General features: G+C 37.1%; 1 protein-coding gene across 18 annotated transcripts in view; it reads right to left on the bottom strand.

Moving 5' to 3' along the window:
- The window catches only part of DST (dystonin), a 490,994-nt gene that overhangs the window by 135,764 nt on the left and 331,959 nt on the right, over window positions 1-23,271 (bottom strand). For 10 of the 18 annotated variants that reach the window (XM_049894718.1, XM_049894699.1, XM_049894708.1 and 7 more), the window contains 8 exons: window positions 23,004-23,166; window positions 22,225-22,308; window positions 21,403-21,510; window positions 20,956-21,054; window positions 10,459-10,587; window positions 7,813-7,901; window positions 6,657-6,792; window positions 54-5,582 (listed from right to left, as the gene is read on the bottom strand). In XM_049894718.1, the coding sequence (XP_049750675.1) occupies window positions 54-5,582; window positions 6,657-6,792; window positions 7,813-7,901; window positions 10,459-10,587; window positions 20,956-21,054; window positions 21,403-21,510; window positions 22,225-22,308; window positions 23,004-23,166 (6,337 nt within the window). Of the gene's footprint in view, window positions 1-53; window positions 5,583-6,656; window positions 6,793-7,812; window positions 7,902-10,458; window positions 10,588-10,608; window positions 13,692-14,244; window positions 16,915-20,955; window positions 21,055-21,402; window positions 21,511-22,224; window positions 22,309-23,003; window positions 23,167-23,271 lie in introns of those variants that run through there. The other 8 variants (XM_049894769.1, XM_049894765.1, XM_049894794.1 and 5 more) reach the window with 2 other exon arrangements.

Raw genomic sequence — 23,271 nt, forward strand, 5'->3', positions numbered from 1 at the left:
GGTTTATTCTCAATTGTTTCATGCAGCCACTTGCATATAAAACGTCAACTTACTTGTTCCACTGAGTTGTCTCCAAAAGTCCTCTCTTTTGGCCCTGAAATACATTCCAAATTGTCTGGGGAATCATTGCGTCGCTCCTCAAGCTTCTCTTCTCTTGGCAATGCTGATGCACATGCTGTAGAGTTTTCTAGTCCAATTTCTTTTATATTTTCTAATTTAAGAGAACAGTGGTTTCCTTCTTTGCTTTTAAGATCACCAAGTATTGGTGGCTTTTCATCTACTGTCTCAGAAGTAGTAGATGATTTTTTATTTACATCTCCAAACTCTTCTAATTTCTGTGAATATCCATCAGCAAGCAGTTTGCAGAAAATATTTTCAAGCTGCAGTGGAAGTACTTTGGATGTAATATCTCCTTTCTCTAGATCGTACTCCATCTGAGTTAATTCTTTCATCAATTCAAATGCTCCTGTAATTTCTTGACTATATTGATTTTGCTTTAGTATATCAAAGAGAAGTTCAGACTTTAGATGTGCAATACAGAGAGGATCATCTCTACCTTCCGCTTTTAGTTCTGGTACATTATTCCTGGGGGAAACTCCAGGATAATCACTGATTTTAGAGTCACTGGACATATTAGATGCTTCATTTACCAACTGTGATGTGCTAACCTTTTTAAGTAAGTTTTGAATTAAAACTTTAGTATCTACATAGGCTGAAGGTTCTCCAACCTCTGGAGGATTTATATGACCATCTTTCAATCTGCTTTTTAAGACCTCCTTTATATCCTCAACCAATACTTGAGGTAATTCAGGTACCTGAACCTCCTTTTCTTGGGGTCCTGGAGACAAGTCTTGTTCTTTCATTGGCTGTTGCTCAATTATTTCTTTCGTACTTTTAATTTCTAAGAATGAGTAGTCAGTGTCTAACGTGTTACTGGAGTTATTTTTCACTCCATTTGTACAGAGTTCTGCCTGCACAAAATCCGTATCTCCCCCCGGGTCTTCCACATTTCTAAGAGATAAGATTGAATGTATAGTTTCATTACTTTCTGGCGTGAACCGAGGGATTTCTGTTTCTCCTTCTGAGGCAGCTTCTTTAGTTCGAAGGTCATTACTTTGGACCATCTCATTCATGGGAGAGTCTTCTTGGGTAAGAGTTGTCTTTTCTTTTGCATTATTAGTTCCTAACTGTAAGTGTCCTTTCATGGGAGAAGCAGCTACTAAAACACACCTAGGGATATCTGAATTCAATCCAGTTTGTTGAGTGACATCTTGCCCATCTTCTGTGTCTGTTTTTTTACCAGGACAATGACAAATGTCTGCATTTGGTTTCAGTGTATCTTTTGTTTTTATACTTTTAGCACAATGTTTTAAATAAGTAAATAGGTCAGGTTCTTTATCGCGTTCATCAGTGAATGAATCATTCTTAATACTTGTATTCCCTTCAGACAGAACAGTAGAGTCACTGACCACTTTGGAAACTGATGTGTCAAATATGTCTTCAAGATTCTCAGACTGAACAGGACTTTTACTGACCAGTGTTTGCAGATTCTTTGGTTCATCTTCAAGAGTTACAGTCACTTTTTTAAGGTCTCCTTTCTTATGTTCTTCATCGCTTGTGATTTGTGGGGATGGAAACTGACTATTAGCTAAATCAAGGCTCTCTGTTGAACCTGTATTAGATGAAAGTTTGAGAGATTTATTATCTTCTTCTACTACACTTTCCATAAGCTCTTCTCCTTTAGCTGAGCACATTTTCTGAACTGGTGTTTCATTTTCGTCTCTTCCATTTCTTTGATGATCTTTGTCAGTTATAGGTGCTACAGATGACAAATGGCTTTCCTCAGCAGGTTTTCCTATTAAATCAAGCTCAGAATAAGTAATTTTATCAAAAGATGGGTCAACTTTAGGTGTCACATTATCAAAATATTGATCTCCACCTTTTACAGGGTCTATAGATTCTGGTCCTTGAATGAACTCAAACTTTGTGTTCATTGAATCATTATCTAAATCAGAAGCTGAAGTGATATTAGTATTATGTAGTGTGTCCACAGGGCTAAAGGTTTTCCCTGACTCAGTACCTTTAATGATAGGCAGCAATATATCCTTACGTGTCATCTCATGATTTAACAAATTTCCTTTGCTGTTTCTAACAACCTCAGGTGCATATTCTGGATGGGTGCCTCTTTCAGTAACTAAGCTACTTTTACTAGTTGAATCTACCTGTAAAACATTTACACTTGGCTGTTTTTCTAAAGAACTGTAATTGTTCATTTTATCCAGGCAGATGATTTTATTAATACTTTGATTTTCATCACTGTTTTCCTTTTCATTCGTGGTGGCACACAACTGGATATCCATGCTTTCATCTTGGCATAGAGGATTTCTGTACTCATCTCCAATTCCTCCTTCTTTTACATCACCATCATCACCATCACTGTCATCATCGTCATTCTCATAGTTGTCATCCTGATCATTACTGTCACATATGTGATCCCCACAACTTTCTTCACTTTGCATAGAATCTAAATGATCAATATCAGATTTATATTCTTTTCCACTGTCACCTTCTTCTTTTCTTCCTCTCCAGCTGCTAGTGTCATCAAATTTTAATGAAGCACTGAAGCCTTCTTTTCGTTCTACACTTTCATAATCAATCAATGAGTCAGACTCATCACCTTGAAGGCTATTTGTGCTTTTTGATACGGGTTCCAGCAACTGTCCATTTACTTTGTCTGAGCCAACTGAATTTAAATATATTCTCTCCCCAGAATCCAATTCAGCTTTCTCAATACCTATGGAAAAATCCTGAAGAGGCTGTGCTTTTTCCCTCACACGTAAGCTACCAACTACTCCTTGTTGTATAAACATGGGATTTTCATTCTCCTTTGAGACATCATAAAAAACATCTCCAAGAGGGGCAGCCCCATCATTTTCCTCTTGCAGTGTGTCACAGTCTTCAGGTTTCAGACAATCACAATCGTCACCTTCTAGAAGCAGAGAATCATGGTCATCATCTTGAAACAAGGGAGTATCATAAAAATCCTCATCGCCATCAGTGTCTGTTTCTGTGTCACTCCCCTGATCATCCAGGAGTGATGTTTCATAGTCACCAGCACTGGCAGTTTCTTCAAACAGTGGTGTATCACCAATATGAGATGCACTGGCCTTATCAGCATCACCCCTTGGAGTCATGGCACAAGAGTATTCTTTCATTTTGGACTCATTTTGTTTGTCTTCAGGTTTCTGCTGAAAAGCAACATGCATTTTTTCATCCTCACCATAAGTATCTGAAATGTGTTTATCACTCAGTTGTTGTACCGGAGGATTACTACCGTCATTATTTACAGATTCTTGTCCAGGGTGTTCTCCTTGTAAACTAATGTTAATAGCTGCAATTCCCAGAAACTGATCTTGAAATTTTTCTCCCACTTTTTGACCTAGTAACATGGTTTGGTCACTGTATGGCAATTCAGAGGCTCCACATTTATTTCCATTGCTCTTTGGGATACAAACATCATTAAAACTTTCCTGATCATTTCTCAATTTATCATGACTTAAGAGAGCACTTAGTCTAGGTGAATAGTCAAAGAGGAATGACTCTTTGTTTATACAATCTTCATCCTTTGTTTCATTCAGATCACAGAATCTGCTAGTGTTTGATTTCACACTAGAATTTGTTATCAAATCGCTTGCAAAATTCTGAGTGTTTTCAGAATAACTACATTCATCTGCATGTTCATTCATTTCAATTTGACTTTGATTTTCACAGTTTTTAAGTATGTTTCCAGAGTCATGTCTAAGCATGGTAACTTCACATTCCGGCTGTGTTAAATATGATATGGCATTCGGAACACACATACTGGATGAGCTGTTAATTTTATGATCAATTGCTACTACATTTTCCAGGCTTTCTGACTGATAAAATTCACTATTGGTAACATTATTTCCCAGTTCATGAAGCTCTTCATCAATGACATGTTTTTTGTTTTGAGTAGTTTCTTCAAGTTCAGATTCACTACAATAACATTCATCAAAACTACTTGGTGAAGCTGTACTTTCATCATTTTCTTTACTTGAAGCATTATCAAGTAAGGCACTAGAGGGTCTTAAATCTTCTTTTGTGGGTGTGTCCTCATCAAATTCTGCACTACAGCCTTCCAATAACATACTAATAGCTTCATCCAAGTCTCCATCATACAGCAAAAGCCTTTGCCCTGTGTTTGCATCCATATAGCTATTTATCATCAAATAAGACAGGAATAATTTTTTAGTTTGTTCTGAGCTCTGAGTTGCCACTGGCTCTTCTCTGTCAAAAACATCCTCTTCCTGGCTGTAATCATGGGCTGTAGATGGTTGGAATTTACAAAAGGAGAGCCATCTCTTAGCATTTTTACAAGAAGCTTCTAAATCTTGCAAATCTGGCATTTTATCAGGCAGTATTATACTTTTTAAAATCGATGCTGTGTTATTATCTATAATTCCTAGGTCTTTAGCAACATCCAAACCAATGACTTGAGAAGTTTCTGGAATATAAAGAGCAGCTATTTTCTGCCTGCCATTCAGGATTTTGTATGCCAATTCATTTGTAATCAATTCTTGCTGCAAGGAGGAAGATGTGGGAAATATTTCACCAGAGTGGGGCCAGATGAGTCCAACGTAGGCTCGTTGAGCCTCTAGTATCAAAAGAGCACTGCTAGAAGTTATTAAATCACACTGGACTGCTTCATCTACAGTTAAACGTTTGGCAGGGTTTGAGTGAATGATTCCACCTGTTTGAACCTGGTATGTAAGAATACTGTTGGCTGTGTCTCTGTCAATCACTCCTTCTACCGTAGCTTCTTCAATGGTCATTCTTTGACCAGAGCTACAATCAATGAGACCTCCAGAAAGAAGCTGTGCACCTAATAACCTAAACATGGTTTCACGGTCTATGAGACCTTCATGAGATGCCCTTAAAATGCTTATGTTTCTTCCACATTTTAATGTTATTTTGCCACCTTCTTGTGGTCGCACAGGTAGAAGCCGCATCCCAGTATTTTCCTGTAGAACACTTCTTTGTACCATATCTATTAAAGACACCTTCTCAGAAGTGCAGGGGTCAATTAGATCTTTGCACATATTCTGCCTTTCTAGGACTTTAGAAAACAATGCTGAGGAAATCAAGTTCTGTTGGAAAGCTTTCTGTAGGGTCAGCTGTTCTCCTGTGGCTGGAATAACCAGAAAGCCTGTGGAAAGTAGTATCTCTAGAACTCTGATGGCCATAGATTCTGATATCACACCTTGAGCCAGAGCATCCAGCAGTGGAACTGTGGTAGATGACATGGCAGAAATAATTTCCTTAGCTTTATTTACTTCTTGCAGTTGGCACAGAATTTGTCCATCAATAAGGCCATGACTTTCAGCATCTTTGAGATCAAAGCACTTTCTTAATTCTGGTGAAATTAGACCAGAAATCAGTAGCTGTGTCTCAAGCAACCTGATTCCAGTTTCATAGTCAATGAGGCCTCTTAAAACTGCCTGAAAGACTGAAAGGACTTCTCCCGTTGTCTGATCAATGGTACCTGCAATCACTTTATCCAGCTGAAAGGGAAATGCAAAAATTTCAGGTCAGTCCGTTATACAAGGGCGGGGGAGAGTTTCATGAAACTTATTTTGTGTTTTCATAAATAAATAATACACTTTGACATAAAAATCCTCTACTTACCAGGGCGCAGCAATGCTGTGAATGTTAGGCAGCTCAAATGCGCAAGTGATCTATGTCAGTGATCTATTCAACAGCACAGGATGTGATAAAAGCTTTGAAAACAACATGCATCTGTGAATTGAAAACTTAATACTGTGTACTTTAACAAGGTTAGTGAGGACACAACAGAGTAGACGATGAGAGTGAGAAAACAGAGCACGTACCTAGAAGGCACATCATGCTTCCTGCAATTGGGTGAGATTAGAGTCTACTGACATGAAAGAGAGTATCAACCCCATGCTACTCATGTTTACAGCATACAGGCTTTTTTTTTTTTTTTTTTAAGACAGACAAAAACTAAGGAACCAGAAAAATTATTACATACCCCCAAACTACAACAAAATTAAATCGAAAGTACTTCCGGGAGTAAAGGAATTAAATGTAAACATAACTTTTTGAATATCAAATATTGTTTTGGGCATACTGACATGTATTGTCACATTTAAAAAGCTTAAGTTCAAGCCAAATTTTAAGTGATTTCTGTTGTATTCTAAGAAGCTTCTATGGTCACTTCACTATAACATGTGGTCTCGTGTTAATCAAATAGGCCTCATGGGCATCTCTGTAAATCAAACCAATTCTAAAAACTCAAATGCTACATTTAGAGATGACCAATAGACTGTTTTATAACTTCATACTTATATAACAAAATACCTCATATAGCAGAAGAATGGCTTTTAAAGAGAAGAGTTAGAAAAATGGATGATTCTTTTGTTTACCATGCAAGCAGAGATTATTAAGATGTCACGGAAACTGATGACCGGCATGTGTAAGACTGCATTTAATAAACACTGAAATCTCCAAGCATTTTTCCCATGTACAAAACCCAAGGTCAGTTCTTTACGTGTATTTCCACGACCATGCAATAAAACCAAGAACCTTTAAGATTCCTCGCTTTAAATAAATATTACCTTCTCTTCTACCTTTATATCCTCTGGGGTTTTTGCTTCTTGCAGTTGTTTCAGAGATTCACTGGATAATAAATTATAATCTTCTTGAAGAGCTTTCACTTGTTTTTCCAGTTCATTTCTTTCTTCATCTGTCATTCTAAAATAACCAGAAAGTATGAACAATGATGCAAGTCTTCAAGTGGCAAAGATGATATATTAGGCTCTGACTTTGTAAAGTACACAGGCATAAAGTAAAACTTGACCTCTCACACAGATTGCTCTGGTCTTAGAATGATTATATATAAAAATTAAGGATGATCCAAAAAACACCTAAGAATCCTTTCCCTGCCTGAGAAAGGGACTGGATGAAAGGGTGTAAACTGATACATTAGCACCTCTCTAACCCATTGCCATTGAGTCGATTCCAACTCATAGTAACCCTACAGCATATACAAATTTCCAAAAAAAAAAAAATTCTTATCTGACAGAGGGAAAGAGCCAACTGTTATTTCCAATGTGGAAAAGAAACAGTAAGGCACCATTACTCTAGATGAAATCTGTTTAATCTGAAGGATGAACAAAGAGGAAATCCACGAGAGAATCTCTAAGGCACAATACAAAGTCATTCTGGAGGAATCACAAAGAGGATGTCCACAAATGGTTTTTGAAAAGGGTTGATTCCTTCCCTGCCCGAGTTATTGGCTAAAATACATGAAGTGCATTGTTGCAAAATGTAAGCTTAGCATATAAGAAATCATGTTGCCATAGGTCTCATCTGAAAAAATGAACATATGTACACATATTTTTACAAAAGTTAAGTCTCAGAGAACACTACTTAGAATTAAGACTTGACTTGAAGTCTTAACTCCACCAATGACTAGCTATTGATCCTTAACCTCTCTGAATCTGCTTCCATATCAGGGTTGTAACCTCTCTGAATCTGCTTCCATATCAGGGTTGTAACCTCTCTGAATCTGTTTCCATATCAGGGTTGTAGTAAAGACTAAAAATGATAATTAAATTGTTTATGCTATTACATTAATAACTAAACGGTGATTACATTCAATTGAGTCCAATTAAAAAAATCTCAATTAAAATTTACCATCTTCTGCTTTGCTGAATGTTTTTAAGACCACGTCCCTGCCTTGAATACAAAAGCTAATGAAAACCAACATACCTGTCACCATGTTTAGCCAAAAACAGTTGCATGGTTTGAAGTGCTTCTGACAATTGTTCCTTCTTGGTTGTTATTTCCTCACTGGAAAGCTACAAGGTAAAGACAATACATCAAACTTTCCCTTCACAAGACTAAACAGCAATTTTTTTTTTAAACTAATCAAGTAAAAGGTCTACTTTCTGGGTGACTCAAGTCAATAACCACTGCAATATCACTGTACAGGGCTGGATAAGAAGAGTATTTAGATGCATGATTACAGAAAACCTATCTATCCATAACACCATTATTTTCATAAGGAAATAATATTACATGGTTCTTGCATTTGTCCTAGCCCAACTGTGAACAAAGGTTGCCTTAACAGCCCAGGCAGTCAGTGGTTCAGCATTAGTCTAATGTCATCCGTGTACATCTTAGCGCTCAAAATGACACATGAATGTGGAACACTACCTCAAAAGAGTATCCTCCTTCTCCCTAGCTCCTAGCTACAATGCTCCTTTTGAAACAAACAAACAAAAAGGTTGTGGAAATACTTATCTGTAAGTCTGCAAATCAAGACTAAATCATTTCTATTGCTAAGACTCACATTTGCAAAAGTCACCTGTGATGGTCGAAGGACTAAAACTGATTTGTTTTGGGAAAAGCAAGAGGTTGTAGCACTTTCTCCTAACACTTATGAATATCTATTTTGGATATTAATTGCTGTTAAGTGAGCAGAAATGCGTGAAAAGGATGGACCAACGAAAAGGTTTATTTCCCCCTGTGTATTCTATTTAAAGTCTATTTTTCATGATTACAGGTAATCATAAGGAGCCCTGGTGCTACAGTGATTAAGCACTGGGCAGATAACTAAAAACAGAAAGGTTGGGGGTTCAAACCCACCAGTGGTTCCGCAGGAGAAAGCTGTTAACAGTCTGCTTCCATAAAGATTACAGCCTAAGAAATTCTATGGCGCAGTTCTACTCTGTCCTGTAAGGGTTACTATGAGTCAAAACCACCTTGATAGCAATCAGTTTTTTAGGAGCCCTGGTGGATCAGTAGTTAAGTGCTGAGCCACTAACCCACCAGCCGCTCCATGGGAAAAAGCTGTGGCAGTCAGCTTCCATAAAGGTTCCAGCCTTGGAAACCCTAATAGGGCAGTTGTATTCTGTCCTATAGAGTTGCTGCGAGTCAATATCCACTTGTAGCAACTCTACAGGACAGAATAGCAATGGGTTGGTTTGGATACGTAATCATGAGGCCATACTGATTTATTGTTCACATCAAATTATTTTAAATTTTCTTTAACTGAGAAAACAATAAAGTGTTCTTAGATATTCAAAGTTTAGACCATGACATACATTTTTTTAAAAAAATTTATGTCTAGGAGGCCCAAAACTAATCTAGTAATGTTTTGTAGAATTTACACCTAGAGAAAGGAAAACACCGAAGGGCTCATGATCCATGTTTCTCAGAAGGTGTTCTTCAGTGGGGGTGGGGTGTGGTATTTTCAACTAAGTGTTTGCAGCAAAGTACTTTGAAGGATGTTTAGTTTTTAATTTAATTAAAATGTCATTGATTTCCAACTTTATATTTCTAACACGCTATATAAAATACAATGTGTAAGAGTATGAGCTAATTCAGCTTTATTTTCATTGAATAATGTTTCAAATATATACTTAGGTCTATAAATCTCTCCAGGGTGTATCTGTCTCATATCATAGGCAAAATCAGATAAGACACTGAAGTTTTTCCCTATTTAATCAGTTTAACAATGTGTGTTTTAACTGATTATAAGTGAGTTAGTTCTAATCAGATGCATAGCTAGAAAAGAAAGCTATATACTGAGACGAAAGTGCCTAAAATCTTCAAATATCTGGCAGGGCAAAAGAGGACAGTGTAGGGAACGTATTTTTTTGAGAAAAACGCTGCCCATCTTAGTGGAAATTTATTTTTTTAAATAGGACAGCAATTCCAGTGCTACCACCAGCAGCAGCAACACTGGAATTTATACCTGAACTACCAACTCATTAAGAACTTCAAGTGGTGCAGTTCAATAGACTCCATGGAGCACTAACATCTGACGAGTTGCAGCCATCCAACTAATGCCAAATGGTTGGGTACAGAATATGGCCCACGGGAAGAAAGAATTGACTTAGGTAAGGAAACAATCTAGAAATTCCAGTGATTAACTGTAGAAAACCTCTTCACGAAATAGCAAAGATCCAGAAAAACACAGCTAAGCTCCTGCTCAAAAATGTTGATTTCCTAATTTTTATTTGCATGGTGCTTAAAACTTTTTATATTTACATCTGTGAGAATGGTACTGTGTATCTTTGTGGTATGAGAGACTATGGATTTACTCAGGGCACAAAACAGGATGACTCAGCTCTTTGGCAATTCTCATCATAATAATCAGGAAACAGATCTATTAGAAGAAACAGTACACATATTAATCTACTTTAGAGTTGAGGCTTTGGAATCAAATACATTATTGTGCCACATACCAGCTCTGCTCCCTTGGGCAAGCTACTTAATCTCTGTGAACCTCGTCATAATTGCCTATAAAATGGGGGAAATGAACATAAAAAACTAAATATTGTGCCAGGTGGGTTCTATCAACTCAGTAAATCTTAAGTGTTATTACTAAGCCAGGACCTCAGTGAATACCTTTTGCTTAGAGAAGAGAGATTTTCCAGCCTTCTCTCCATCTCTCAAAGTCTTGCTGATATTTGATACCCATTTCTGCAATTCTTTGGCTTTTTCAACATGCTCTTTCTTTTCTTCTTCCAGTGACTTCTAACAGGTGCAAGTGGTAAAAAAGATATATTCCAGTAAATGACCAAATAGTAAACTGATTTCTCCAGCGAAAACAAGAATGTAAACATGTTCTTTTCATCACGCAGGTTACTGAGACATTTTATTCATTCACTTAACCATGTGTATCACGTCACATAGCAGATGTACTTCCAAAATGTTTGTGTTGGCAAAGAAAGCTGTGACATTCCTTAATGATCAGTCTAACCTCCCAGCTGTTCCATCAATACGACCAGTAAAAAAAACTCAACTTTATTCATGAAGCACGAGAAGATCTGTGAATTGCTGCCTTTGCATTAGCATTACAATCATGATTGTCTTGAAAAAATTATCAATGCATAGCTGAAGGAATAAAGAATGTCTACACACATATACAAATTACATAGAGTGGAAAAAAAAATCCTTCCCCCTCCTCCAGCACACAATACATTCATAGTGTTAGCTTTTAATTTCAAAGTCTTAAGTAGAAATGAGAAATGAGAGTACACATTTTAATACGTAAAGAGGTTCACTATATACAGAAAGACTCAAAACTTTTCCATTTTTCAAGGCAATCTGAAACACCATAGACTTATGAAGGTGGGAACAAACTGAGATCTTTCTCTTTGATTCCACAGTGTTTTCGAAATCCTCTTTCAGTGTGAACAATGTAGCATTTGAAGGTGCAGTGGTTAAGAGCTGGGCTGCTAAGAAAAAGGTCAGCAGTTCAAATCCACCAGCCGCTCCTTGGAAACCCTATGGGACAGTTCTACTCTGTCCTATAGGGTCACTATGAGTCGGAATCAACTGAACAGCAATGGGTTTTTTGTTTGTTTGTTTTAATATCAGGCTGGATCTACTCAGGGATGGACAGAATTCTCAAAAAATGATGCAGTGAATTTGGTAGAGCTCATCAATCTTATTCCATACTCCAGGTAAAGCCTTCTAGTGTAGACAGCATTAAAAAACTAATCTCAAAGCTAAATAGAACCATTTTTAGAGTAATCTTTGCCATTTTTAATTAAAAAATTATTTCTCTTTGTAGCAGTCAGTGATTTCCTACCCTCAAGAAAGAAATAGTATTTCTAGGATGTTACACAATGACTAGAACACGCAGTTAATCAACACAATCATACTTTGGACAGGCTGCATAACTAGACAACATCGCCCCTGCACAAAGTTGTTTGAACAGTAGGATAGCTGTCCTATTATGAAGAATAGTAGAGGCTAGAAATTCCTGTCATCAAGGGTTCAGACACTTCTAACAGTTTAAGCCCTGTGTGGAAATCAAAATCAGCTTTCTCTAAGGCTTCTTTATAGGTCAATTTTCTCTTTGTTTGAGGACATATTATATTTCTGGCATATGACTTTTGATCTTTGAGTTGCATAGCAATGAGGACATCTATAATACCTATTTGGAGAGCCTCTTCAATTGACAACCGGGAGTGAACCTGTGGCTCTATCAAACCGCCCGTCAAGTACTGAAATTCCAAACATCGGATTCCCATATCCTTGCTTATGATATTTGCATTCACAGCTTCCACCACGGACATCACTTTGTTAGTGACTGGATGGCCAATCCCTGTGATTACTAATTCACACTGTCGCAGCTGCTGGGCAAACCCCTCATCAACCAGGCCTTTATGCAAAGCTTCGGCCACCCGATATTTTTTGCCAGTAAGAGGATCAATTATTCCCCCTGTACTGACTTGGGCTTCAAGGCATCTGAGAGCAGTAATCCGGTCCACCAAATTTCTACGGGAGGCCTTTAGTACAGAGATCCTCTCCCCACTAGCAGTCAGCCAATACCCTGCAATAGGACTGTGCAAATCCTTCTTGGGAACTAACCGGCTCATCAAAGAATCAGCAAGTTCTGTAAGTGTGATGAGGCCTTCCTGATACTTTTTGACCACGGCTTTGTCAACTGTTCCCTGCTCTATAGCCTCATTAATATTGAACTGTAATCCTGTTTTAGAATCAGTCAGCATATGAGAGGGATGCCCATAGGACTCAAAAAATGTGGCTTCCTTCCACTGATATTGCTGCCCTGAAAGCTCAAGGTATGTACTCTTTTCTATTAGGTTTCTCTGGAAAGCCTCATATGCGGTAAGTTCTGCTCCTGTTTTAATGTCTACTACAGAAATTTTGTGTGTTTTCTGTACACTGAGATTGGAAATGTTCCTCTCCCCAAATGGCAACAGAAAGCACTGGCAATCTACATCAAATACACACATTCGCAGTAATTCTGAGTAATACAGAGCTTGCTTGTTATTAGGATTAGGAAACACTCTTGTATTGCTCGATGGCTCGTGTAAAAATTGTAAAATGGCATTGTTTAACAAGCCTTGCTGCAGAGCGATTTCTGGAGGAACGCGGATGCCTCTCACAGGGTCAATGATGCCCCCACTGGCAATCTGGGCCTCCAAGATATGTTTACCTTTTTGTCTGTCAAGCATTCTATTTTCCATAGCTTGAAACACTGACAGTGTCTTAGAAGAATATGAATATCCCAGGACTGCTTTCTCTGCCTCAAGGAGTCTAATTTTGAATTCAGGGTCAACAATTCCTTTAAGGACTGCATCTTCAACAGAGTATGTCTGACCTGAAACGGGGTCAATTATAAAACCTGTTGCAGCCTGAGCTTCTAAAAATGCTAATGCCATCATTTTGTCTATTATGAATTTCTTGGCTGCTGAGGTAAATGAAACCTTTTCTTTGGTGGATTCTAGGTAAAGCCCTGCAATTGAGGTGGCTTTCATCAAAAACTTGCTAAGAGTTTTCTGAACTTCTTCAACAGTCTTAAGACCAAGTCGCAACTGCTCAATCGTTCTCATGTCCAAAAGCTTAGCTTCAACCAACTGCCTGGCAGTCACGGTGCACCGGAGCCCTTGAAATTTAAATTCATCATCCCTAACTGAACATGCATGATCTCCATCAAAGTTCTGGAAAGTCTCTGGTTCTAAGCTTTTCTTAAGAAAATCTCTCTTGACTCCACCAGATGCTCTGGACTCATCAAGCATCCATTCTTCAGCACTGAGAACTGGTTTTTTTTCTTGTTTTAATGTTGTGACTTCCGCATGCATATCATACTGCTTGTTCTTAGCTATCTGTAATGGGAATTTATAAGACATTAAAAGTCACCTAAAGAACACTGTCACTTTACACATTCTCAATTCAAGCATAATCCCTATAATAACAGAGATGATATAAGAGAAGAAAAAATTCAAACCTAGGAGAGTTTAGAAATAAGTAATACGATTTGAGAGTCTGCAGTTTACTTTAGGTAACATAAGTATTAAAATGGTGTATTTTAAAAAGGCTGAGATGAAATTTAGCCACAGAACATATTAGAAATTAAAGTTAACTGCTTGGTTCTTCTAGCTATTTTTATGGTCATGTTTTTATAAATATAAATTCCAACGGGTATAAAAGAACATCTATTACATCTGTGCGTTTAATCTCAAACATTTAAAAGTTAAAGAATAATAATTTATAATAAAGATTCCAGATGCTGAAAGAAATTACAGTTTTCTTTTCTTGTCAGAATTATAGCCAGACACCCTCAAGACAGATTAAAAAAAAAAAAAAGAATTACTCTAGGAAAGAAAAGAAGAAACTTGACATGAAGTAGCTGATAAGGTCTCGGAACACATAGTATACCTCTAAGGGTGTCAAAAGCTTCACCAATTCCATTTCACATTTGTCATCTTGATACCTAACAGGTGCTCTGGAATCGTGCAGGGCTTGATCTCTTATCGTCTCTATTTCTGACAGTCTTGTAATAGGATTTGTCTCATCAAAAGTTATCTGTAATTCGGTGCTTATTTGAGAAAAATACTCAGAGTAACACTGCTGCTGGTTTTTCTGGACTTCTTTTGGTATTTGTTCAACTACCCGATGTTGCCATTTTTCTTCCAATTGCTGTGGTTCTTGAGTCCATCTCAACAGAGGCGATCTGGCCCCTGCATGAAGTTGCCCCGTGTTCCTAGAGGGGAGCTCTCCAGAGTGTTGGCACTCCTTCACTGTCATCTCAGACTCTGGTTTGAAGCTACAGTCTTTGGCTGTGTTCTTTTTTTGAATTTCACACTGGAGTAAAACCAACTGATGTTCGTGCTCCTTTATCTGTTGATCCATTTTTTGCTTCAGGTTTTCAACTTCATGTTTCTGAGCTATCAGCTCACCCTCAAGTTTCTGACATTTTTGGTAATGATTTGCTTCCACGTTCTGCCCTTTTGGTATTTGCTCACGATACTGTTGAAGTTGTCTTTCAAGTTCTTTAATATTTGTTTCACAAACCTTAGCATTCTCTTGAGCTCTGCAGTTTTCCTGCTGAAGAGACACGAAGTCAAGTTTAATGCCTGAAATGTCATTTTCAGTGATAACCTTGGAGTCCATTAATTTTTCCATCTTTTTCCGGAACTCCTCTGCTGAGTGTTTGAATTTACCAGCTTCTTCCTGAAACATAACCATCTTTCTGTGTGTCATCTGCTCCTCGATGGTCTTCAGGTGCAGCTCGTTTTGTACCCTTTTCAGCCTGTTATTTAACTCTAGCACCTGAGCTTCCTGTAACTGTACCTTCTGCTCTCCCAGCCGCTTTTCCTCTTTGGAAGCATTCAGCTCGGCATTCAGATTCCTAACCTCTTTCTCAGTATTCTGGATGATAATGTTCTGCTGGTCACACTTTTGCTTAAATTCACTAACTAAATTTTGACTTTTGGCCAGGTCATCTTCTAGGCACTTAATTTTCCTATGGAAATCCTGCTCTGTTTTTGTCTGTTTATGCAAGTGTTCATTTGTGTTGCGTAGCTGCTGTTTAAAACCATCTGCCTGAATTTTCAGCGTTTCACATCTTTGCTGGATAGCTTGCTTCTCTAAAACCACATTCTCTGATTCAGCCTGAATTCTCTGCATCATTAATTTGGTTTCATTATTCTGCCTAGTCAGCTCGTCCACTTTTTGTTTCAGCATTTCTGCACACTCATTGCTTTTCTCCAATTCTTCATTAAGCTTTTGGATTTTATCACTGTTTTCTTTTTCAGCTTTAATATTCTGAAGCAACTGCTCATGGCTTTTCTCAAACTGTTCTTTTAGGTGATCCGATTTTCTCCGGCAGAATCGTGCTCTTTCATTAGGAAATTCCTTCTCATTCTGGAAAGAACTGATTTGTGAATTTAAATGCTGAATATTCCTCTCAGCGATGGCATGTGTCCTAGTGATTCTGTCTACTTCTCTTTCTAGTTTACCTTTTTCCTTATGGAGAGACTCTAATTCGACCTGATAATTGTGCTTTATTTTCTTAAGATCATTAGCTTCTTGCAGGACCTCTTCAGCTTTATCTGTGGTTTGATTCAACTGTCTACCAAGTTCTCTGAGCTGCTGCGAATACCCCTGCTCTACCTGATCCTTCCTTTCCAACTCCAATTTAAGGCACTTTAGTGTATTATTGGTTTCATCCAGTTTTTCTTTTAGCAAACGAGCCTGTTCCTCAGATGACGTCTTCTCAAGCTGGAGGGCATTAAGTTCATACTTCAGTTCTCGTACGTCTTTTTCAGCCTTTCTGTTGGCGACCATTAGTTCATCTACCTGCAGTCTGAGTTCTGCTTTATGTTTGTCATGTTCTGTCTGAAGACCTGCGCAAGGTGGCAGTGCATTTTCTCTACGTGAATACTGGATTTCAGTTATTTTTCTTCTTGCTTCCAATTCAATTTTCTGCTTTTCTTTCAACTGTTTCTCTGCTATCTGTTTTTGAAATGCAAGGTCTTTTTCCATCTGCTTTATCAGCTTCAGGAGTTCTTCCTCGTTGTCTTTCTTTCTTTTTAATTCATCTATTAACTTATTTTTTTGTTGCTCCAAGTCATTGAGGCTTGAGTCTTTCCTTTTAAGATGATCTTCCAGGGTTCTCCTTGTATAACTGTTTTCCTGTAACTGATTTCGGAAATTAAGGAGGTTTTCTTCCACAGCCGCTCTTTTGACCTCGGCCTCTAATGTGAGCTGCCTCACCCGCTCCAGCTCCCGTTCTGCAGCCTCCTTCTCTCTCACGATGGTCTCAAGTTCCCTGCGATACTTCTTGGCTTCGCTTTCAGCTCTCATTTTCTGCAGAGCAATATCTTCTACATTCCTCTGCTGCTTTCTCAATTCATTTTCTGCAGCCTCCTTGACCTTCGGGAGTTCTTCCTCTACTCGGGACTTTTGTTTCTTTAGTTCAGCTATCATTTTTTCCAATTCACTGATCTTTCCTGTAAGTTTGCTATTCTCAACCATTGTTGCCTTCTGACGCTGAAGCAGATCTGAGTATGCCCCGTGTTCAGAAGACTCCTTACACCTTTTAATCTACAAGAGATGTTTTGAAAGTGTCAAACCTGTTCTATTCAAATTCATCTTACAAAATCTGATGCAATGTTCACAACAGTACTTATAAAACCAAGTGAACCCAAATGCAGAACAAGCACTAGCACCAACACCGACACCACCACCTTCTTCTGAGAGGAAGCTTCAGAAAGTCAGCAGTAGAAGACAAAAAACGCTTCAAGACAGGCTTTTGGAGCTGAAGAATCTTTTTCTGTCTCTTGGGAATAATTTTATTTAAAAAATTAGCAAGCTGAGGATTCTACAGCAAGAAGAGGCCTTACCAAATATGTAGCATGACCCCTGCCTTTTACAGATGAAAAAATTGAGGTGCAAACTCATGCAATGAGTTAGTGAAAAAGCAGGAAGTAAAACTCTCACAATGTTGCTCTTTCTACTCTCATGCGCCACTTAGCTCTACAAGCCAAGAAGATTATACGACATACAGGAACCACGTGACACTAAAGAATTTAGTTTTCAGTATCTGGCCCAATGAAATTCCGGATGATATTTATGCTCCACTGTTTTATGGTTGGTTGCATAGTGGTTAAGAGCTACGGCTGCTAACCAAAAGGTCAACAGTTTGAATCCACCAGACGCTCCATGGAAACCCTATGGGGCAGTTCTACTCTGTCCTTTAGGGTCACTGTGAGTTAGAATTGACTCAAAGGCAATGGGTTGGTTTTATGGTTATAGAAACAAAATACAGAACTTTGGAACAGGGAGCCAAATCAGAGAATAATACTTAACATAGAAGAAAATTTGTGTGAAAACTTGTACTTCTAAAGTCAACTTCCTTACTTGCTTGTAGTTGCCATATCACGACAATTTTAATAACCAGAATTGCTAATGCAAAGGCAGCTCAGTCCCTGGTGTTTTAGAAAAGATGTGCTTCTTGCATATACTCACAGATTTTGTTGTTGTTGTTGTTAATCACATGCCTCCTATGAATCCACCTTGACAAGTGCCTTTAGATACTCCATAAATAAAGATATGTGTTAAATAGAAATGCTTAATTAAATATACTTAGGGACTCAGCCCCAGTGTACAGAACGAAATAAAGAAAATGTTTTTTTACTCTATTGATGATAGAGAATCAGTGTCAGCTGGGAGGAATATACATTACCTTGGCTACAGAACTAGGTGATCATGGTTAGTTTTTAATCATAATTTAATTTTTCTTTATTAATATCATAATGTTGTTAGTTTTATGTGATCAACTCCAAATCATTACAATTAAAAACAATTTAAATGGAAGTAGAGAAATTATTCTAGAAAGTAGATTTTTTTCATTGAGAAGATTTGTAGAATTTTAAGAACTTAATTTATATTATAGATCGGACATCTTCTTTAGCTTCCTCTAACTGCTTGATCTCCAGTAAGTTTTATAAGAATTTCAGCTGTTCTCTTTGCTAACCTAAATATGGTTTTTTACCAAGAATTCATACAGAAACAAATCTCATCACAATCCCTATTTATTTTATTAGCAGGAACAACTCTGAGTGACACTGAAGCATTTTACCTGTTTGAATATCAAGTTTTAAATATTCTACAAGTAGATGATTTCTAAGAGGGTCTTATATCTCAGTTCCTTATCAAGGCTCCATTAAAACTTAGCTTTCTTTAGAAGTTTTGAACCTTTATTTTTTCCTGGTCATGTTCTGAGGTTAAATATATATACATATTCCACAGAGACAACTTTCTCTTTTTGAATCCTCAGCTACTCAGAGTTATTTTAGTGATTTATTAATAATTGTACATTGTCTGGATAACTTTGAATTTTTTAGAAAATACTACAAGAAATATTGGAAATAATTTAGTCCTGCTGCTTGATTTGCTTTCCTGTAGATCTCAAACTTATTCACATAGGAGCAACTTCTCCACGTTCTCTCTAAATGTTCCCCAAAGAAACATACTGTCCCCTTTAATCTCTGCAATTAATATTTAATACATTTTATTCTCAGTATAGACTAGAGAATCTCTTTATTACTTCTAACATCAATTAACATTCTCTACTAACATTTCTCTAAACCAATTTGGTTTTACCTTTTGAATTTAACTTGTATCTTTCTGTGATTTCTCATGTTTATTATGAAAATTCTGCTTTCCATCCAAGGTTTCTCACAGAGCATCTGCCCAGATTCAGTACCAGAAAAACTACTCTTCTAAGTCAGAAGGCTGACCTACATATCTTTTATAAGACATTCCATTCATTTGATCCTTAAGTGGTAAATTTTTAATCTGGAATGTTTTCTTATTTTATTTCTTGATCTATTTTTTAATCTAATTTTAAAAATCTATTTCTTTGCATGGAAACCCTGGGGGCATAGTGGTTAAATCCTACAGCTGCTAACCATAGAGGTCAACAGTTCAAATCTACCAGGCGCTCCTTAGAAACTCTATGGGGCAGTTCTACTCTGTCCTATAGGGTTGCTATGAGTCGGAATCGACTCGATGGCAGTGGGTTTGTTATTTCTTTGCATGTCCTTTCAAAAACTACACTTCCATGATTTTTAATTCACTATAAATTTTTGACATTTAAAAGAAAGAAAATCATAATTTATATATGTCTTAGGTCTCCTGAAATATCTTTTGGTTCTATCAACTTTTGGTATTTGGCCTCATCAGATAAATTGAGCAAAGGGGCTCATATATGTACAATCATATACATACTATAACCAAAGGGAAGAGATTTAAATTAACACATTTTACATCAATCACTAAATATAAAAAATGTTAAAAAAAAAAAAGTGTTCCTTCATAAGCAAGAAGCATGCCAATTATTAGAACAGCCACAAATAGTCTGGTTCTCTTCCTTTATGAGCACAAAGGAAGCTGATTATAAAGTCCCGCAATTAGCTATGTTAGTGCTTAGTTGCAGGAAAATGTTAACTCTGAACAGACAAAAATAGTTTGCCAAAGCAGTCACATTTTTAGAAACTAGGAAAGTAAGATGTATTAAAAATTTGCTACTGTTTTGGTTCGTTCACTATATAAGTGGAGTATAATAAGTATAATCACCTTCACAACTTCAACAATATTCCAACTTAAAATGGCTAATGCCCCATCATTTACTTACTTTAGAATTCAGCGTACTATTTTTGTCTGTTGTGAGGTTAGGGGGTAGAAAGGATTTCAAGGGAAAAGCATAGTATAATACCTTTAAGATTAAATACACTAGCCTTTGATGACAATGTATTTTTATAAGTAACTCCTAACTATTCCTATTTCACAGTATAATTTTAAAATGCAAAACTAAGGCAGTGGAAGTTCTCCAAATTAGAATGGTCACTAAGGGGGATTTCATCTTACACACGATATCTTTTTGGCAAAAATAAAAACTAATCCCCAAAAAAGATACTATTCCATAATTCTCAAAAAGTAGCATTGTTCTATACAAACACCTGCTACTTCTAAATCAATTGCTTTATGCTTCAGTTCTTCGAAGATGTCAATGAATTTAAAAATGCATAAAACACATGTCTTTTGTAATATTTCTGGAGACACTGCGATAGCATTCACTATAACTTATGCTTCAAAAACACCGAAAGTTTTAATAAGTTCTGCCAACATTCTATGATTTAAATAAAATCATTTAATTAAGACATTAGCCCTATCTAGCATATTAGAGTGCTAAAGTTAAAATGAATTTTTTCTTTTTGAGAGAATCCTAAAAATAAAATAACAACAACCTGGATTCCATTCTTTTCTCATTGTAATTTTATAATTAAGAATCATTTGCATATCCTGAACCCACTGCCGTCCAGTCGATTGCGACTCATAGCGACCCTACAGGACAGAGTAGAACTGCCCCATACGGTTCCCAAGGAGTGCCTGGTGGATTCAAACTGCCGACCTTTTTGGTTAACAGCCATAGGCCTTAACCACTATGCACCAGGGTTTCTGTTTGCCTATCAGTAATGTAAATTTAGCATGACATTTTTTTTTTTAATTTCCCAAGCCATACTGTAGTTTCTGCTTCTATTTAGTTCCTTTTTTAGTTAGCTGTTCATAGTTAATGGTTACCTCCTCCTCTTCCAGCCTCTTCAATGAATCACCAGCAAATTTAATATATTGTGTCATGAGGGTAACCAGAGCAGTGTACCGGGTCCTTAGGTCCATGAACTACAAGCAAAAAAAATGATAATAAAAACATAATTTCTAGTTGTCTCAATGAGTTAAATGAATTTTGAGTAATAATTACAATATTAACTAGGCTTTGAGACAGTAAAGCACACAACTCTCCAATTACAAATGGTAACTGGAGAGGAATGAGTTTATTACCGTTGTGCAAACCACATTAAATGACAAATATCTTCTAAGTTTAATCAGAAAGTACACAGATTTTGCTCTGCGATTAATACCTGATTTTGAATAAAAATTGTAAAAGGGTTTTTTCCCTCCTTATCCCCCTCTTTCCATCTCCATCCCCTCCTCTTCTCCCTATCTCTCTCTCTCTCATACTTTTATTACCTCTTGAATAATGAGATCTGCTGAGCTCTGCATTCTTCGGCGCTTCACTGGAGACTTTTGTTGTGAATCTACCATGGCTCGGTAGGTCATTGTTTGTAATTCATAGTCCTGTATAAAGCAGTCAATAAGATTAAATTAATTCAAGCAAAGTGCTAAAATTTGGTTCTATATAGTGATTCAATGCAGAGAATTAAAGCTTAGCCGAATTTCACTGAAAAACTTTATATACAGAAAATATTACAAAACTACATTTTAGGAATCTACCCCAACCTGGAGATGTTTCCAAGGTGGTGATAAAATCAGAAATGTTGAGAGTGGTCAGAAAAGTTTCCAAGTCTATTTGGAAGTTCATGGAAACATTTTCTTACAACTTCCTAATTATAGTCAGCCTCCCTTTCCCCTTCCCCCTAGCTAGACAATGGGACTGTGGCTAAAGCTGAGAAGTCATTAACAATGAGTGTAAAGAGCACGAGAAATGTTCCGTAAGTTAGAAATCAGAAGTTCTTCCAGGGAATATTCTAGCAATGTTAAGAAGGAAAAAAAATGAATGGAGATCAATTTCAGAACTATGTATTTATTCTGGACAGTGAGGGTATGAGTAGGGAGAATAAGGAGAGGGTGAATCAATGAATGAACCAAGGGCTGCCACATGACTCAGATTTGACATAGAATTATAGATTAAATATCAAAGAAGGTTCAAATGAGGATTCTCTCTTTTTACTTCTGATCACAGAGATAAGAAGACTTGTAAATGCTTTAAAAGTATACTGTAGAACCAAATACCTGAATGTTAAATTTAATACAATGCTCCAATCTTCTTACCTTCACTGTAGATGAGTACTGTTCTGCGTATTTTTGACACTCATCCATTTTGCTCTGTTTCATTTCTATTTCAGACACCAGCATCTATAAATATACACAGTTTAGAAGAAAAAGGACACAGAATTCTATGCTATTCTACTACCTACTTGAGATGCTAAGGAGCTAAGAAATATCCACATCATTTAATAGTACAGCTTCTTGGTCCTGTGAACTTATTATTTTATTTGCCTTACTGGTGAATGACAAACTTCCAGATTAAGCTAGTCTCACGGGGCTTCCAAAGCAGAAATTATCACACTCCATAGTAATTATCCAAAAGCAGACTTGAAGTCCTTGGCCCTCCATCAACTCCTGATCAAAACAGGGCTAGAACTTCCTGGCCCCTAAAGGTGGAATACGAATCTCGAGGCATTCGGCTCTGCCAGATGTGGCTGTCTAATTGTCTACTACTATCCATTTTTATTTATTTAGGGTCCCACAAAACTATTATAGACAGTAAAGTATCAAAGAGATTTTCATACTTATGATTAAATGATCGTTAGGAATTTGAAAATTGTTCCTTATTCCTTATGCTTTCAAAAATAACTTCTAAGAAATCAAAGTAAGTGATTATGTAGATTTGGGTTGTGGGATTTTAATATTTGTGATTTAAGCCCCATCTTTATCCACGTAATTGTGGACTCCTTCTCTTAACACAGGAAAGGAATCATTAACAAATCTAGGGCTCATGACTGACCAAGTGCAGATACAACGTTATACAAGGAACTGTTGTTACCTACCTTCTGTTGATTGAGCTGTGTGGCCAGGGCTTTACTGTTCTCAGGCTGATTTTCCTGAATCTTTCTCTGAGTAGTTTCAACATGCTGGATCCAGTCATCTAAAGGGTGATAGGTATCTCTGTAGTACTTCAGAGATTTGCCAATGCCTTCTAAGTCTCGTAACCTAAGAGAATAATAAAAGAATAATCATTATTTCCAACAATAGCCAATAGGAGGGTGGAAAGTAAAGAGAAGAAAGAAGAGACAAAACAACTGTACTACAATGCAA

The sequence above is a fragment of the Elephas maximus genome, chromosome 1, assembly GCF_024166365.1.
Source record: "Elephas maximus indicus isolate mEleMax1 chromosome 1, mEleMax1 primary haplotype, whole genome shotgun sequence".
NCBI lineage: Eukaryota > Metazoa > Chordata > Mammalia > Proboscidea > Elephantidae > Elephas > Elephas maximus.